This window comes from Netta rufina, assembly GCF_964035555.1.
Source record: "Netta rufina genome assembly, chromosome: 7".
In the NCBI taxonomy this organism is placed as follows: Eukaryota; Metazoa; Chordata; class Aves; order Anseriformes; family Anatidae; genus Netta; species Netta rufina.
In genome coordinates, this window is record NC_140130.1 from 18,969,772 (window position 1) to 18,989,153 (window position 19,382).

A 19,382-nucleotide genomic window follows, 5' to 3' on the forward strand; every position below is an offset into this window, starting at 1 on the left:
CTGCAACTCATAAGGTAGGAAGGGGAAATTGCAAGGCTGATTACCTAATGAAAGAGAAGAAGAACACTGTGGAGGGCAGAAGAGTAACCTTTAGAAAGGAAATGGGAGAAGATAGGGTGAATTTCTTTGTTCTTGGCTCCTAAATGGTTAAAACTGCAACTTGCAAGGAGCAGATTACCCTTCCCCTTCAGTAAGTACAGATTCTCATAACATTCATCAAAGGAATAATACAGAGAAATTAAAATACTTGCCTGCAAGCTGAGAAACACCACAGGAACATGTTTGTCCCATTAATCATACACTGCCAGGACGTGCAGTGAGAACCATCAGTGCTTTAAGCTTGTCAGCTTTCAAACACGAAGCACGAATCTGATGATTACAGGAACAACCTCACTGAGAAACCACCAGTGCAGCAGGAGGCACTGGCCAGACCAGGTGCTGCAAGCAGCAGCCACCATAACATAACAAACGCACAGCCACTATGATCTCTCCATGGCACTTACTAGTTGAAGGGGACAATGGTCAGCTACTGAAGAAGAAAGCACAGGCATCACCATATTTTGCCAAAAGCAGGATTGCTCTCAGCAATACAAGGTATGTGTGAAGTTAATGACTACATTCAGACATCTTGGTTTGATAGCCCAGGTGGACTTATCTCCTATGAACTCATCTAATGCTATTTTGAACACATTTATTATTTTTGTTTCCACAACATCTTGTAACAATGAGTTTCATAATTTGTGCCCTGCATGAAAAACATCTTTGCTTTGTTTAAACCTCATGACTGTGCCCTGTTCAAATTCTCCTTACATTTGTAATTTTATCTATTGTACCTACCTGAAATCATCTTTTCTCCGAGATCCTTTTCAAACTCTTTTTTTTTTTTTTTTTTTTCCTGAGGGAAGGCCTTGAAGTGGATGGATTTTACATCTTAATCAGTTACACAGCCTCCAGAGCATAACAGCAATTCCAATTGAAAATTCTTCCCTGAGCAGAGGGGAAGGATCACCTCCCTCAGTCTGCTGGCAACACACATCCTAATGCAGCCCAAGAACCTGTTGGCTTTATCTGCCACAAGGGTGCATTGCTGGCTCATGTTCAACTTGTTGCCCATCAGCATCCCAGGTGCTTTTCTGCAAAGCTGCTTTCCAGCCAGTCAACCAGTGTGCTGGTGCCTGAGGTTATTCCTCACCTTTGAAAGATTATTGAGTGGCCTTACACATCAGCCAGTTCCCTCAGCACTCACGGATTCATCTGATCAGGTCCTACAGACTGGTATACACCAATTTTGTTTAAATGTTCCCTAACCCAAACATTCTCTACTGAGGAGAAAGCTTCCTTGTTCCAGACTGTCCCACTGGCCAGGAGCTGCTGATGGCAAATCTTACCAGTAAAGCCTGAGGTGAAAGTCTTAGCCTTTTTCATGTCCTTTGTCACCAGGTTTCCCATCTCTTTCAGTAATGTGGCCACATTTTAACTTGTCTTCATTTTGCTGCTGATATAACTGAAGAAACCTTTCTTATTGCCTTACACATTCCTCACCATGTGGGCTTTAGCTTTCCTAAGTCCATTCCTGCATGTTCAGATAGTTTCTCTATATTCCTTAGGTCACTTGTCCCTGTTCTTACTTATTCTATGCTTCTATGCTTCCCTTTTAAGTTTGAGCTTTGTTAGGAGCTTATTGTTCATACATGGAGGCATTGTACTACCTTTGCTTGATTTCCTGCACATCATTGTGGACTGTTCTTGAGCTTGAATGATATAATCCTTGAAAATCAAACAGCTCTGCTGGACCCTTCTTTTCTCCAGAACCAAATCCCATGGGACTCTTCCAAGCATATCCCTAAAAAGGCAAAGAGTCTGCTCCCCTGAGGTCCAGGGCTGTGATTCTACTATCTGCTTTGCTGAATGATGCCTTCAGAGTGGCTCTTTTACAGACAGCGTGACCTCAGGCAAGTTATTTCATTGCTCAATACCTCAAATTCCTCCTTTACAAAAAATTAGGACAACAGCCATTCCCTACCTCAAGGCTGTGTCATGGTGATAGAATACATTGGGCATAAAGCAGCAATAAAAGCCCCAGATACACCTGATGAGGTAACTCAGAAAAAAAAATAACTTAATCAGATATCTGAAACAGACGTTAGAATCCAATTTTTAAAAACTCTGTTATGGGCAGTTCAGACAGCAAGACACACTCCCAACTCTGCTCTGTCTCAGTTTCTATATCCACAACAAGTGTAACCCCTGTCCGTAACACCTCTGCCTGGGGTAAAGCTAAACAGAACCTCCTCACAGATGATTCATGCATCCCCTCATCCAGACATCTGAACTTGTAACCCTCATCATCTTTCTCTTCCTCTCCCCTTGGTTGGGCCCATCTCCCAGCATGAGACAACACTGAAGAGCAAACACTGATAAGCTGCATCAGGCGCCAGCTGTCTCTGTGCAGAGATAACAGCACATATCAGGCACAACAAACACCTAGTGCCACTCCCCACACACCTGTGGGAGCCTGCACCCTGCCACCAAGTGAAGGGGCTCCTCAAAGCCCAGGCAGGAATCCATCTCAAGGCTGCCACTTTGGTGGAGCCCTCTAATGAGATAGGGAGCAGAAACGTGTTCTCAGACTTAACACTGGGCAAACAACAGAACTCACCTCTGTGCTTTTCAATTCTTTGGTATCTTAGCATCTTAAATTCACTAATATAATTCTATGCTCATGGTGGTCTTACTGGAAAATCCCCATGGTGGAGACATTAAACCCCACATTCCCAAGACTTAGGGTAATATCCTAGCTCTGAAAGAGTCTAGCATCCTTGTGGATGTGCATCTAATAACATCTGACCCTTCAAAACAGTCATTTTGCTTTCATGCAGATGGTATCTGAAAGACATTTACTCATTTAAAACAGGATCCCTAATTAGGCCTATGTAGGGCTATCCCTCTATTACCTGTAATGACTTTGAGATGTGCATTAAATTACACCTCAGAGCCTCCTCCTCTGGATCTCAGCTCTCCCCTAGTACAAGATATGGTCTTCATGGGGCCCTGATTGCCAGCAAGAACATCCTCTGCACTACTTTTCTGGCAAAGAAGAAAGAAATTACATATCAGGCTTTACCTATCTGGAGGAGTGGACTGGAATTAATGACAGAGAGTCCCCAGTGGACACTTCTTCAGAGTCCTCCAGTTAAAAAGTTATTAATTCTCAGAATTATTCCTTCTCAGAAGAGAAACTGCACATGGAACTCCTTCAGAATAATTACGTTGTCACAGGTAAAGCTCTCCTTGTTTGCCTAAGGGAAGCACAGCCCTTCCAACTGCTTTACCTCTTCTCCATCACAAGGAACTGATGAAAGCTTGGGATAAGGAGGAGGAGGAATTAGGATAAAGGAATGGAGAAAGGGGCCGTGACATGCATTTCTGGCAGAGGCGCAAGGAACTGCTCATGGCAAGAAAGGATAAGTAAACAGAAGGAAACAAACACAAACACAGCACAAGATTAACACAAAATGATTCTGTCCCATGCCATGCTGGTCATGTGCTGAGCTACAGGAGAGAATGTTATACCTCACAGCTTTTAGTTCAGGCACCAAAAAACTCAGCTTTTGCACCCCATGGCCCAAAATTCAGTCCCAGACACATTATGATTTAAATCTTAATGCAAAACAAAAATGAAGAAGGCATCAAAGCTAAGAAGTAAATAGATGGCAAAGGACCTCCTTAAAGTAGCTGTTTTTCTTCAGGATAGATGTACAGCCCCACTACAGATTTACAGAGCGAGGAAAGACCCTCTCTCCACCATACTACTCTCAGTATTTTCCACACATCCAATTTCAGAGGATGTTGGCAGGCTCACTCCCTCCCAAGCTTGCGGCCAGGAAGCAGTATGGCACTGCCACAAGGCTTCCACATCAGAAAACAGCCAGAGAACAACACGGCTGCCCAGAGGGAATGTCCAGATAAACTTTCAGTGGTATAAACTCAGAGCAAAATCTGTTCCTTGTGGAGGTAAGAAGGATCAGAGGGACCAGTTTTAAGCACCCTCTGTCCGAATGTGCTCAAAAATGCACTTCTTTCAAGCCTTTGTAACAAACCCTATTCCTAAAGACAAACTCAAACACACAGCTTACTGTCAGATCTCATTTTACAAAATCCTCAATTCTGAATGAGGTGGACTAGAGTCAAGAATTCAGAAGTCTGAAACTTAGGAAAACTGGCTCAAAATTATTTTCTCCATAAACAAGACAGCTCTTCTTCAAAAAAGTCAGGAACTCTAGGATTTTATTTGAAGGCCACATTTGAAGCGTATTTCAAAGCATGCATTCCATATGGCCTGAATGTGTCTCCTATAAATGATTTGGGATCCTCAGCAGCTTTGCAGAGTTTTCTGTTTTGTTTTAAAAAGCCTTTGCTATTCACCTTTAAACATAGTTCATGTGCCCGCATGAACACGTAAGAAGATACCCTCAACCTTTTTGATTTATAAGTTTCTTCAATACGTCAGCGAAGATTAAAGTGTGGCTAAGACTCCCCTTTTATCTTGGCATGATTTATTTTTACACCGTATCAACCCTCTCCAGGGCTGGATATTTACATATTAATAATGAAGCCTGCTTTATAATTCCTCACCCCCATTCCTTTAGCGTCATATATTAAAAAGTGTCGATAGATAAGACTTGGCTCTCAAATTAGCAGTGATAGCAATGCAGAGTTCAAATTATTCAATTAAAACAGAGACAGCTATGTTTACAGTCCTCCCACATTTGAGCTAAGCCGGGATTTCACTCTCAGAAGCTGCCCTGTTCTAGTCTGATAGAGGATGAATAGTTTTAATCACTTCCCCAAACTGACTAAATCCTTTTGGAAACAACAGTTTTGATGTTTTAACCATTTCCTTGTTATTGATATTCCTATAAATACTTTGTGAAGAGAGACTGAGGATGCAGTTCCACGGTTTGTTTAAGCCAATTTAAGTGTGGGCTGCAGCCAGAACGAACAAGCATGCCCTCCTCCACCCTACCACCTCTCCCCACTGCCCTCATTGTGCTGGAACTGCTGTTCCTGCCTGCAGCTGCCTACTTAGCTGGGCAAGGGAGCCAACCCACCCCAAAACTAATTCACCCCCACCTTTTTTCTCCCAGGTCATTTTCTTCTGCACAGCTGTATAACCACCAGTACTAGCAGAATGAAATGTGGTGGGAACACATGGCTGCAAGGTGGGAAAAGACCACTGCTGACAGCAGCTAGCACATAGCTCAGAGGAGTGATGAAACCATAGGATAAGAATCTGCTCATGCAGCACTGACTACAGAGCAGAGCAGACATAGCCAAGCTAGCTTTAGACTCGTGCATTTGAGTAGCAGGGCAGACAGCTTAGGCCAGGCCCACCGCACAGGAGGTACCCATGTTCTTGGGTAGGTTTGATCCACAGGTAGAGGAAATCCCTCAACACACAGCTGCAGTTCTTTCCAGCTGTGCTTCTCATCTACAGAGCAGCTTAAGCCAGCTCTCACCAACATCAGCAGCAGCCTTTACACTGACATCAATAGGAACCGTATCAAACCTGCAGCATCTGAAAACAGCACAAAACTGCTGCTGTATGCCTGTGTCACCCTGCTCCCCACACCCTCATGATTGCAACGTTCTACAGTTTTTGATATTTCATACAGTTGCTAAAGCTCTCCAGTTACTGGACTCAAGTGTAAGAGTATCTGCCCTCATTTAAAGGGAAATCAAAATTTTACACTTTACCGTTGAAGAGAAGCATACAGGTAGAGAAAAAGAGCAGATAACTGGGACAAAACTGTACCCATAAAGAATCAAAGAAGAAAAATAAACTAACCTCTGCTTTTATGCCATTCTCATGTGTTGTTTTTTGTTTGTTTTGTTTTTAAGATCTTAGAATTGCTAATTATTTATTATTTTAATACTTTAAATACAATGCTTGTTCTGGAACTGTTCCAAGAAGCTGACAAAACACAAATGCTGACCAAAAAAAAAAAGTGGGGGAAAGCAGAATTTGCATGGATACCAGCAGCACTGAAAACATCATGTCCTAAACCCTAAAGAAGGAGTCTGTGGAATGTATGCTATCTGCCATGACTTATTGTGTCCTTTTTCCTCACAGCATTTGTTTGATGCACATGGAAATGCTATCAAATACATGCTATAAGGTCCACTATAAATGGCCACAGAAACACCAACTCGGATTATCAGACTGCAGAGATCTGCACTGAGCTCAGTGTGAAGACCCCTTGCTGTGGACTGGACTTTAGAAGAAAAGCGAAACAAGCTCAAACTCATGTTTGAGGAGAATTCAGGGTAAATCAGTTTCTGCTAATGAAAAGAGCTTGTTCTGCCCACGGCACAACAGAATTTCATGGGACCTCTCAGAATTAGGTATAAGCTGCCTTTTGTATATACACCCTTTCTGCTAAGGAGGGCCTAGGAAAAAATGACATCATCACTAGAGATTATATCTTTTCCAGACAAACTAAATGCTGCTTCTACACAGACAGTCAAAATCACAAGAGCCACTTAAAGGAGGAAAAAAAAAAAAAAAAAAAAAAGATAAAAGTTACTAACAAATACTGGGTGTTCTTAGTGACCTTGTGATGTTTCAGCCTCTCTCAATTGCACCAAGGTCACTTTTTTCCCCTAGATCCAGGAAAAACAGTAACTTCATTTTGGCAAAATAATTGTATAACCTAACACGTGTTCAGCACTTTTTATCTGTACCTCTCAAAAGAGGACGATATCACTATCTGCATGTGATATCGCCATCTGCATGAACTCCATCAATAGCACTGAAGCATTTGGAGTATTCAGTACCAAGCCAGGAGTTGCTGCTACCAGCAGTGAACCCAACAGAAAAAAATTTGTGAATCCTTGGTCTGTCAGACTGCAAAAACATCTCCTATCTAATCCCCTGACTTAAGAATGTGACTCAAAATCTTGAAGATCATAGTACAGTAACAAAATGGGGAATCTGTTTTTTTTGTTCATTTTAAATACAAGGATTGTGAACAGCTGTACTCTTACAGGTGTTCTCTCAGCCTGACCATGTTGTTCTTCCTTAGGTTACATCTTCACTGAAGCCAGTGGAAGCTTTGCCTTCTCAGCCAGGCCCTACATTAACCAATTTAAAAGTTTTGCTGCCACTGGCATTGTAGAGGTTTAATTTGGGCATCTGCCCTTGAAGTGGAAAGTTGAGATAACCGGACAAAATCCTTTACGGCCATAAGGATAAGAAAGATCCACAGAATACATAGTAAAAATCAGCTTTAAGAAACTTAGCACTGGCAATCGTGTTATGTTTGTTATTACCACCCACTTTTGACTGTGAGTCAGTTATACAGTTGGATGTGACCTCCCCTTTCATTACCTTCCATCCCCTGGCAAAAAAAAAAAAAAAAAAAAAAAAAAGGGCGGCAAAAAAAAAACAACCCAATCTCCATGCTGTAAAACACTTCACATAATCAAGAGCTTATCTAGGTATCTCAGCGATTTTACAGTGTTACACATATCCTAGTATCACAAGAATATGTTTTACCTTGAGGCAAATGTTTTAATTTATGTGCATGTGAGCTATTTGCAATACCTCCACCAAATGGAGCCCATATAACCCGTCGGATGGCTTTCACCCAATCTTCCATTTCATTCTGGGAATTAGCCATAAGCAGGAAAGCTTCATGATTGACAGGCATCTTTTCCCGGTCGCCTGCTCCACCTGAAAAACAAAACACAAATATCTTTTAGCATCTAGCTCAGAAGAGAACAAGTAATGTTTAAAACCACCAAGATTCTGGGTGAAAATGATTAATTTAATTGAGCAGTTTTACACACAATTCCTACACGTATGCTGCAGCACCCACAAAGCATGCTGATAAGACTTCAAAGCTGAAGTAAAAAATAGGCATTTCCAGTGTGGGAACTTGGAGATGTTGTGCCTGCTGTCCCAGCAGTAAGCAAAGGGAGATCACAGGCTGTTATACCCTGCAGGAGGAGCTCAAAATTAATTTCACGTATCTGTGCTGAGCCATTGAGAGGGACCAAGGGAATCATAGGACAAGTTAGGGTTTGAAACGCAGAAGCCGCAAGATCATCTGCTTTCCTCAAGTTCCTGGGAATTTATAGTCTTGATACAGAAAGAGACCTAGATTGATTTTGGATCCATCCCAGAAGCAGTGTTTTGGAACAGGAGTTAAGACTTGAGAATATGAATCTGACTCTCCCACTTGAAACAAGATCTTTAGGAGCCACTAACATTGCCGTGAACATCCCAGGCAGTACTGACCGGAACACCAGGCGCACTCAAGCTGTTCTATTACGTCTGTCATTTGAGGATACTCTAAGGCTTACAACACCTTCACCTTTCTATTCCCATTTTCTTTTTAGCTCTTTACTTACTTCAGTCAGTTTAAATGTTCCCCTCACCCCTCATTTTATGTCCCAGAGCTGGACACAACCTCATGAGGCCATACATAAAGCTCTGTTGGAGCTGATCCTGTCCAACACAGCAGCTGCATCACCAGCAGCCTAAAGCTTTTCCATCTCCATGGACACTGCCTTTGGCTTTGCTGCAGAGACAACACCTCAGCTGTTGTGCCGGTGCTGCTTCCATGCTTGCAAGCCAGAGCAGCCGGGATTGCCTGTCCGTGCAAATAAGAGATAAGGGCAGGACAATGGCGCGTGGTGGTTTCTGCAGAACTGACTTAAACACAGAACATGTGCCTTCTAAATCCTTGCTAATCTGAAGAAAGGAGCAAACTGGAAGCTGCCTGCAAGCCAAGGAAGTGGTTTTTCTTGCTGTTAATTGTCTCCTGGCCTAGAAACACCCGTGGAGCACGCGCTGATTTGCAAAGCAAAAGGGCTTTTTATGTGTGGTGTGAGATGTGCCACGAAGGGCTCTGTGGCAATTTGCAGAACAAAGGAAACTGAGGCAGCCTTTCAGCACAGAACAGAGATGACTGCCCACCTGGCACTAGGCATTCAGCTTAAAAAACAAAGGCCAGGATCTTTTCCCCCACGCATATCCAAATTCTGATTCTCTCCTCACAGCATCTTCCTGGACAGCCTCCCCTTTTGAATTTGCATTCCCTGAGATAAGGAAGCAGAACAGCTGCAAGAGGTAGGCACTTAACAACGAGCTGCGCTCCAGCTCTGCTGAGCACTGCAGACTGGGGAGCAGCAGGCAAACTGGACTGTGGGTTTGGGTTGGCCCTTGACCAGGACCTGCCAGGTTACCATGTCTTTGCATTGCTAAGCCCAAACACTCCAAAAACTCATTTATCCCAGCTCTCATTTCTCTACCTATAGAGACCAAAGTCCTGGGAAGCCTTTCTCCAGGCTGTTTCCTCACTCCTGCTCCCAAGAACCTCTTCTTACCCCACTTTCCAGTAGGCCTGGCCAAGTGACCCAATGTCAGTGATCTGAGTGCTGCAGTGAAATGAGCCATGCAGCTGAGCACCAGCCCTGAAGGACTCAACTCCCTCTGTAAGGGGCACCTCTTCATTTTATTTCACTCCCTAGCAGTACTACACTAGCTGCTCTCACCTCAGACAGGCAGACATGCATCCTTTTGGCTGACCTCCAGCTATCCCCTTGGCTTCTTTCTTAGCATTAAAGTCTTATTTATTCATTACCAACAATGAGTTTGGTTGCCCTCATCACAGCAACTAAATAGTTGAGGCATTTCTAGCTGCCAGTTAATTCTGATATATTCTAGTCTTGCAAAATGGGCTGTTTAGCTCTATTTCAGGACACTAGAGCATCCATAAGTGCATGTGCTGAACATATCACACCGCCAGAAAAAAAAAAAAAAGAACTTAGCCAAGGCAAAACATGCATCCTGTTCTTAAATTTAAAGGGACCCAGCTGAAGTCTTGCCCACACAAGCCATGAAGTATAAGAAGAGAGCAGAGTCCTAGTTCAGAATGAACTACTGACTGTAAATTTAGCAAGAACAGCTGAACTAAAGCAGGCAAAGAGAGATATATGAAACATAAGCAGAGAAAGATGAAGCCTCCATCCGACTGAACTTCTGCAGAAGTGGTGTCTCAGCATCTTCCCCCTGAATTGCCATACCACAGGGACCTGACTACAATTCCCCTTCCCCTAAGATGTTACTTTGGACTAGCCAGCTGCCTTGTAAACCTTCTTAGGCATTTTTCATGCAAGCATTTAGGGAAAAATATTTATACTTCTATTGGAGTCTGCAAAAAGTAAAAACAGGATGGGAAAAAGATTCCTGCACATGCTGTAGAACCTAGGCTTGAGACTCTGCCAAAACCTATACATACAGCTCCTCTGTGGTTAGCTTTCTCCCACTGAAACTTTAAATAGGACCAAGGTCATGATCCTACAAGCTGCCTGTGGGAGAGTCAGTAGTGACTAGTCACAAGAGTACAAGCAGATAAATACAACTCCACGCAGAGACACTAGTGTAGAAACCAGAATACACTTCAGAAGGACTTCTTAGAGAAGTCCTCATGTGTTAGTATGAGATGAATAAGCAGTGGCAGAGCAAGCAGACCCAAATATAAACAATTTTTCTTTTATGACTTTTTGATCTTGTTCCTTTCCACATGCTGCTGGCTCCTTTCACTACATCACCAAAGCGATGATCAGAATTAAAGTTCCCAAAGGGTGGAGTTCAGATGCAGCTCTCTATGCTGTTGCAGCACCCAACAGACTTTGAGTCGTAGAAGTCAGAAGAATGAAAAACAGCTAAATCCAAATATTTAGATCTTATTAAAACAAACAAACAAACACACCTCCCTTCCACTACACCTTCTTTATAAATCCAGAATTGTACCAGAAACTCACAGCTGCTTTCTTTTCTGTGCCAAGCTACAAAAGAGGACCTTGTTCTGGGTTTCAGATTTGAGTTGGCAACAGAGACACTGTACAGATTCAAACGTATTGGCCTTTAGGATGCAGAAAACAATTTTAAACCTTTCTGCCTAGAAATGCTTGTATACAAAATTTTAGCTTTACCCATCGAAGCAGTATGAAGCTTGCAGGCAGATACTGCACTGAAACCTCCCTCCTGCCCCAAGGGGAGCCGCAGCCCACCCTGAGCAGCTGGGAGACTCCAGCCCCAGGCGCACAAGGGCTGCTGCACAAAGCTAATGGGCTCTGGCTCCTCTGCACCACAACAGGGAGGAACAGTCTGCTAATGATTTTAAACACAGACAAGGGCTTTCCATTCCTTTGAACAGAATTTCTCGCTCATCTTTAATCACGCTCCCATACAAATGAGACTGGCCCTCAGAGGCCTGCTCTCTTAGCTCAGGATTGCCAGGGACAGACATCCTGACCCTTCTGCTCAGAGACACTTTCAGCTCCAGACCAGAGGAAAAACCAAAACTGTCTGCAAACACAGCACCTCAATGCATGCAGTAGAAGCAGGAGCCTTAACTCAAGGTACTGTTGCAAAGTTGCTTTATAGATACCGGTAGGTATTTTTGCCTCAAGGGAACTGAATAGCTCAAGGCTGCTAGGTGCAGAGCGCTAGTGCTCTCTCTCCCAGCAAAGCTGACAGAATCGCTCCCAAAGTGCTCAGGTGGTTCATGTAACTGCATTTCACGTGGCTTCAGAGACATCTGCTAAGGGCATCGGCTGCAAGCATTGACCTTGGAGTAGCGTGCCACCTCCTAGGCCTTAGTAAGTCATTCTGTCAGCTCTCTCCAGGGCCCAGAACATGGAAGATCAAACAGAAAGGTTGGAGCTAGGTAACTTGCCAAAGGTCTGACAGAGCACCACAGCAGCAGCGGGAATTGAAATCCATATTTCAAAGCCCTATTTACTGAAAATTCTTGCTTTTTTGACTGTTCTTAGTCTGGTATGCATTCATGGGGAAGCACAAAGCATAAGGCTGCCATTATGCCACATGTACCTGTCCTGCCCAGAGTTCCTGTTCAAAGAACCCAGAACAGCCCTCCAGCTGAAGCTCTCCCTTTATAACAGCTGTTTCCAATGAGGAAACCTTGGAAGCATTTTTTTTTGCCATGAATTTTATTCACATAAGCTTAACCTTCAGAAAAGCAACATCTGTGGAGCCAAGCCTTACAGCCCCTTTCTCTGTATGGAAACAGAAGCTCAGGAGAAGCAAGACTGGACTTCCAGTAAATGTTCCTGCCCCATTCCATGTAAAAGGAGGAACATTTATGTCCTCAGATGAAGCTGCTGCCAGGTTCTGCTGAAGTTGGCAACTTGTTTTTTTCTTCAGACCATTTCCCTCCCTCCCCTGCCACATCTGGTTTGCCTTTCTCCTATTTCTTACATAGTTCTGCTTATTGGTGTGCTTGGGTATTGTCATTATATCAACTCCACCAAAAATGTACACAACTACAAATGTTTGTGTATGTGTATATATTTACGTGCTTGCAATGCTTTGGTGTGGATAGCAGTGGTGTTTCCAGTGAGGGTGAAACTGAGCTGGCCACGCACATGCTGCTGCAGTGTGTGGGGAGGCAAACAGCAGCTCCAAGGGTGAGTTATGAAAGTGCTGGTGGATGGGTAAGTCAAGGCCCAAAGAACGCTTGCCTTCAGTACTAAAGCAAGCAGTGACTTGAAGCCTTTGATTGCAGACAGGCAGCAACGAAGATCTTGACAAATGGACAAAACCTGCACCCAGCAGCTGAGAACAATTGCAATGATTCACCTTCCCTGACTGACTCTTCATGATTGTCCTAAAGGTGAGGATCAGATTCAGGGCTCTAAGATCACCCCGATAATGAAAGAAGGTGAAAAATGAGGTGGATGAATTCTGTCAAGGTGAAGGGCAACTGTATTAGGGGGAATCTTTGCACAATGACAAAAAAATAGTCTTGACCTTTGGATTATGAAAAGAAACAAAAAATATTAGCAAATAAGTAAGAGGTCATTAAGTGCTTGAGTGCTTGGATCAGGAAAATTGACAGAATCTACAAGGGAAAGACAGAGGAATGGAGCAGTGTAGTAAATACTGATATGTGCTTGCCATGTTTTTTTTGTATTTGTATCTATAGATACAGGCACATATCCATGCACGTATGGGATATCCGAGCTGGAAGTTAACATGGAAGCTGAGAGCAAACTTGTGATCACCTTTTAAAAAGCTTATAAAGTTCATAAAAATAAAGTCTGGGGATTTAGTATTACACAGCATGCAAATAAAAGAAACAAGCTTTGGATCAAAACCCATTTATTCTGTTTCAGTTCATTTTTTCCTAAAGAAACATGCACCTTTGCAGGTGACACGTTTTATTTCCACATTTTGGAATCAGTCTGAGGGGATTTTAATGTTCAGCTTTCACTTGGTTTTGGTAACGAGGAAAACGAAATCTTAAATTGCTGTTATTGTGCAGTGTAAGGCCAGCTCATAAATTGACATGGTTTAAAGTTTCTTGGAGCGGAACTAACAAGAGTGCTCTAAACTCTCGTTGACTTTTCAGTCAAATGCCTAATTTCCTTAAATGCTTTTAAATCCCCACAGGTTTAATGATAATTACAAGTAAAAGATGATCAAATTTTCAAAAGTTCTAGCAGAAGATTTTCATGAGTCACTAAATGATTTTTAGATCTCAGATCTTAGACCTTGTCCCAGAGAATAACACAAAGGCAGATAAACTGCCTAACGTCAGTGCCATCTATAAACTAATTCAAGGGCCCTGGTACTAGGGGGAGAACAGATCCCTTCTGTGGTTTCAGATGAGTACTTCTGTGCATTTCAGATACCATTAAATTGCTTTAAAGAGGCACCAGCAAGGAGATTAGACCTCAGAATCGTGGTTTCTTATGCAAAAATTCTGACAAGACTTAACATGAATGGAAGCACTTCAGCTCTTCTGTACTGACACACAGACTACAGAAAACTCTTTAAAATCTAAGGCTAGGGTTCTGTTTCAGTTGTCAGGATCAGATGTATGATTAATAAAAGTACAGTAATAAATGAAGATTTGGTTTAATCTTTGACCTTTTAGACATAAAAAAAAATGTATCAGGTGAGTTTGACTTTTGTTTTGTTTTAATTTCAACTTCTGCCTGGAGATTCCTTTCTTGATATGTCATCTGTATTACCCTAGACTTATCTATTGAACTGAGGAACTGGTTAATGCTACCGATCACTTCAAATAAACCAAAACCTTGAAAGCAAACAAACCCATACTCCAGGTATGCCCTATGCTGTTACTGATGTCAATGTCACACATGCAAAGTGTCCTGGCAAACAGAAGAAAGATGCAAGATAAAAGGAAGTGAGAAAGACAACTTTAGGTGCTTTTATAGGATGAGCAAGTAGCAGTGTACACAAATGCCACCTTAAACCCCTGCTTATAAAGCTTTCTCTTGCTCAGTGCTTTGTAATGTTTAAGTCTACTTAAGTTGATTTTTTTTTGATGTGCTTTATCTGCCTTAGGCTGAACTGTGAGGTCTCAGTTAAAAAAAAAAAAAAAGAAAAAGAAAAAAAAACCGAAAGAAAGGCTCAGCCATTTTAAAGTTAACATCTAGTATTAAAAATACATGTATTGCAATCATACCCTAATGCTTTCATGCCCCCTTGTTTTCAAGAATCTGAAATTTCATGAGGAGACCACTATGCCACCTGGGATGTGCTGCTCAAGGTGGCTGCAATGTCCAGTCCTAGCTTAGAGCTGAATTCACAGCTATGGGAAGGCCACCTCTACTGCAGCAGCCCAATATTTAGGGTTGAGGTGAGCCCAGGCATAATATGGAACTGCTCTAGGTACATTAATTTTCTCAAGGATGTAGCATCTCCCTTGCATCAGCACAGCTCAGGCACCATTCCCTCCAGCTCCTGCTCACAATTACTTTGCTCCATAAGAGGAATTGCCATTAATCATGATCATGCTGGCTCCCTAGCCAGGGAGGTTTCAGGAGCCTGTGAAATGCCCCCACCTCTGTTCAGTATCCCTAAAAACACGAGGTGTTGTTATTGCTTTGAGATTTGTTTGTATCAGCTTCTGCTAGCTAGCAGCAAATGATGAAATGTCTCCAACATAGTCACAGCTCATTTAGGAAATCAGAAGAACCTTTCCAAATAGGAATAGATCAACAATAATTAACACGAGGAGCAACTACTAAACCACCAATTGCTTGGAGCAGCATGACACCACTTTGCCTCTGCTGCGACTTGTGTGTTTCATCCTGAGTGGGAATGCTAGAGCACCTGCACTCTAATTATCTCCAAGGATGCTTCAGGGGTTAGACTGTCAAATAAGTGACAGTATGCTCAAATCAATTAAACCCTTGTGACTTGACTCAAATAATATTTCCCAATAGGAAATTGCTGTGCAGACAGAACATGTTCACTTCCAAACCTGGATCACAGCAGAAGTAACAGCTTGTTAGCTGGACTTCTCAGCGCGCAGTGGCATGGTCACTGTCTTAAAACAATACCTGCTGAAAAGCAGACAAATTTAGGGTACAGCATGTTCTATGCTGATACTAACATTGTTTGCCTGCCAAGCAACAGGTATCAGGCACCTTGGCACCAGCCTCTCACTGGAAAATGAAAGTTTCTACTGCAAAAGGTGGTGTTGGGAGCCCAGGCACATTTGGGGTTCAGCTCCTTCCACTCGCACAAACCCTTCCTTCAAAATCTGTCTGACATCACCAGCTCTTAAAGAACTGTTCATCTCCTGAAGTGTCTTTCTTAGAATGATAGAAAGACAACTTCTGTCCCTCTGTACAGATGTCCTAGGGGAAAAAAAAAAAAAAAAAAAAAAAAAAGCAATTCCTTGCTGGAAAAAAAAGCACCCCAGTCCTACTGCAAAATTAAGTCTGTGGTAGTGATGGGAATTGGGGATGACACGGAGGAGAAAGACCAGGTTCCAAAGCTTTTTTTTTTTTTCCCCAGTATGTTATGTGGACTGCCTTGTACTAAGAGATATCTGCTTTCCTTTACCCTTCTTTCTCCCACTCCAGAAAACTGATCCTTGCAGCCTTTCCTCAATATATTCCAAATCTGGAAAGCTACAACAAGCTCAACCCTTAAAAGTGATGAACTGTGCAACTGCCCAGGCTATGGTAACCTCTTGATCATTTCAGTGGTCTCTGGCCTGAACTGAAGGGAAACGAATTCTTCTGAGGCCAGCAGAAACCACACACTCAGATGGAGATGCTCCATTCAGGGCAGCCCAATGGCAGAAGGCATGTGCCAGCCCCTGTAAGGCACATTGCAGGAGGACTATCTGAAATAAGACAGCTATGAATTTGAAGGTACTATATATATATTTTATATATAATATATATATATGCGTATATATATCACAAATGCATACACAGAAGACTCAGAAAATAGTTGCACATCTGTACAAAGCAGGTCGCATGGTTCAACATGGTTCTCCAAAGCAACAAGTGCTAGACACTTCTGAGGAATGTACCAAATTATATATTCCAACTGTGGTTATGTTTACACACTATTATAAGTGAGGAAATTCCTTCCTGACCAAAGATGATGATCCTTCATGCTTTGAAATATCTGAATGGAAATGACTGGATAATTTTTATGCATTACCATGCAACCACAAGTAATTTTCTAGCTCTCATAAATTTCTTCAAATCTTTAACACCGAAGACAAGAGTCAAGGGAAATTTTAAATCCTGATGAGCAGTGAGTTACCACAACATCAGAATAGCAAAATCTGATCTATTTTTCTTTGACATTTTCATTCTAGAAATGCAATACCCATCTGCTGCTAATACCCAATTTCTTTCAGGACTGTTGCATTCACATTTTCCAGGTATGCTCACTGATAGGAGTGAAGTTGTTCCCATGCCTTCTAAGTAAGTCTCATTACAACTATTTCCTCTTCCCCCTTGCACCTCATAAGCCTAATTTTTCTTTCTTCTGCAACTAACTCCACTATGAAAGTTATAAATACAGCGAGGGAGTCTTCAAAGATGATATTGCTGCCATCTTAGTCAAAGCTATGGACTCTGAACAAAGGAGAACTGAGGTGAAACCATCAGCTGGTACGGCTTTGGCTGCAGACAGCAGCGCTCTTAGCTAAGCCTGCAAAGGCTCAGATTCTTTGCAGACTGAATACAGAGTTCTTCAGAAATCCAAGCCAACCAATTACAAACGTTATTTTCTTCAGTGAAGTGACTGAAGCTTTACAAGCACAGTTTTGGCAGCAGCAAATACACGGCCTATCATTAAGGACACAACACTTACAGACTTTGTTTTCACAAAAATGAAGCTATTTGTTGCATTAATGCAGAAAAGGAATTGAAATGCAAAAGAATATATACTGTAAGCCTTTTGTAAAATGTTGACAAATTTTGGGAAAAAAAACCTTACCCAAATTAATGATGAGACAACGTAGATGATACCAGTACTGATCTAAGTCAGAATTTAAATGCTCTGGGATATCCTGATCCAAGTCTTGCTATCGTTTGCACAGAATAGCAGTTTTATAGCAGTCTCCCTCTGTATCTTGCTAAGTGTTGGTTACCCAATGAATCTTCTAAACGTGACTGTTACACAGTACTCTTTACTGTGGCAATACTGGTGTTTGGCAAAAAGGACAATTTGTTCTTGTCACTTGGGCTAAGCACTGCAGCCACTCAGAACACAGCGGTGGATGGCTAATGGAATTGAGGTTATGCTGATGCACAAAGCAGGGGCCTCAAATCTTTGTGCTTTCAGACAGTTGTCAGTGAACTGCCAGCAGAACAATGCTTTAGAAAAATCAATTCTGCTTCTCTCTACCCAGTGGCAATGGACAAATTCATCCCAGTTAACAGCATTATCAAAAAGTCCATAAAAGTTCCTTTGAAGTTGTTAATCATTAGCAGATGTAACCTCACTTTTCAAAAAACACGCTGATTTAGATGTTTCAACAAGAAATGAAAAGAGCCTGGTATGTAAACAACAACTCATCCAAAGAAATGTCTTCAGCTGGTGGATTTGTTCCCAATGAAATTCAAGAGAGCATTGCACAGATTTCTTTGAGACTCAGTGGGTTTCTCCATGGAAGCCCTGTCTGCAGCATTCACTGTCATTACAACACACTGGGATATTACAGACATACCCTCCCACTGCATCCCATCTCAATGCTTCCAAGTCTTCCACAGGTTAGGCTAAATGCATGTGCACAGGTATTGCCTCTTCTGCCAGCTCACATACCTTTGCTCACCTATTGTAGAGGCACAATAAAGCTCAGATGTGCCTTGGCACAGCTGAGGACAGCAGTTTGTAAAGGCACATTTGTATTTTGGAACTATTCATGTTTCTCAACCCACATGGCAGAATTGCCTCAAGCATTGCCTTGCAAGCTTCCATTCCCACAGTGCAGAAAACTCATGGATACCAAAGCCCTCAGCCACTGACCTGTTATTGTCCAGCTCCTCCAGACAACAGCAACCTGCTTCTGGGCTTATATGACCTTCCCCAGCTGTAGTTCTGTACTTGTGGGCTGGGGCAATCTCCAGGAAAGTGACCTTCTTCATGCAGAAATCCTTGAACTTCTGATGGTCTTCCCATACCTGCATGCCACATTTGTCTGAGTGCTCTGTGCTGGGAAGTTTTCTCTGGAATGGTTAGGTGGCTGAATGGAAATCCTTATGTGTGAAAAACTTCTCCACTACGCCAGCACATACGTCTTAGCAAAGTGTGCTGACACCTAAGGGCTACAACTCACTGCCAGAAGGTCCTCCAAACTATCTTATACTCTTCCCTAATTTGTAGCAATATGTGCCACTTATCAGCCAAAATACTGACAGCAGGAGTGCCAACAGACAAGCAGGTCTTTGTCATGCTTCAAGCAAAGGCTGCTGACCAAAGCGACATCGTAGTCACAGTGGAAGCAGCTCTGTTTATTAACAAGGTAAACTAGAAGAATTTCCACAAAGGAACACAAAAAGGAGACACATGTCGAGGAAACATTAAAAGTCACGGGAATAAGCCCCACTTCAAGAAATGTTACCTTAAGAAAAGTCTCCATAGAGAACCCGGAAGCCATACAAGCCACAAGCTGAATTTTTCATAGACCAGGTAAAAGGATGGGGAGATTTACCCTGTGCTGTTACACATGCTAGTTTAGGACCCACACATTCTGGGGAAACCCCACCAGAATATTTTTTGTCTACTGTATAACATCCAGACACAGATGAAAACAAAGTTGTTACCTCAAGGAACTGTAAAGCCTTTCTCACAGAATCACAGAATCACAGAATTTCTAGGTTGGAAGAGACCTCAAGGTCATCGAGTCCAACCTCCAACCTAACGCTAACAGCCCTCCACTAAACCATATCCCTAAGCTCTACATCTAAACGTCTTTTGAAGACTTCCAGGGATGGTGACTCCACCACTTCCCTGGGCAGCCTGTTCCAATGTCTAACAACCCTTTCAGTGAAGAAGTTCTTCC

At 42.4% G+C, this 19,382-nt stretch overlaps 1 protein-coding gene across 2 annotated transcripts in view; it reads right to left on the bottom strand.

The window, feature by feature from the left end:
* Positions 1 to 19,382, bottom strand: part of ARHGAP22 (Rho GTPase activating protein 22) — a gene marked incomplete at both ends in the record, with an annotated part of 145,307 nt that overhangs the window by 30,560 nt on the left and 95,365 nt on the right. Inside the window, one exon of one of the 2 annotated variants that reach the window (XM_084290016.1) lies at positions 7,607 to 7,735. In XM_084290016.1, the coding sequence (XP_084146142.1) occupies positions 7,607 to 7,735 (129 nt within the window). Of the gene's footprint in view, positions 1 to 7,558; positions 7,736 to 19,382 lie in introns of both variants that reach the window. The other variant, XM_084290015.1, reaches the window with a different exon arrangement.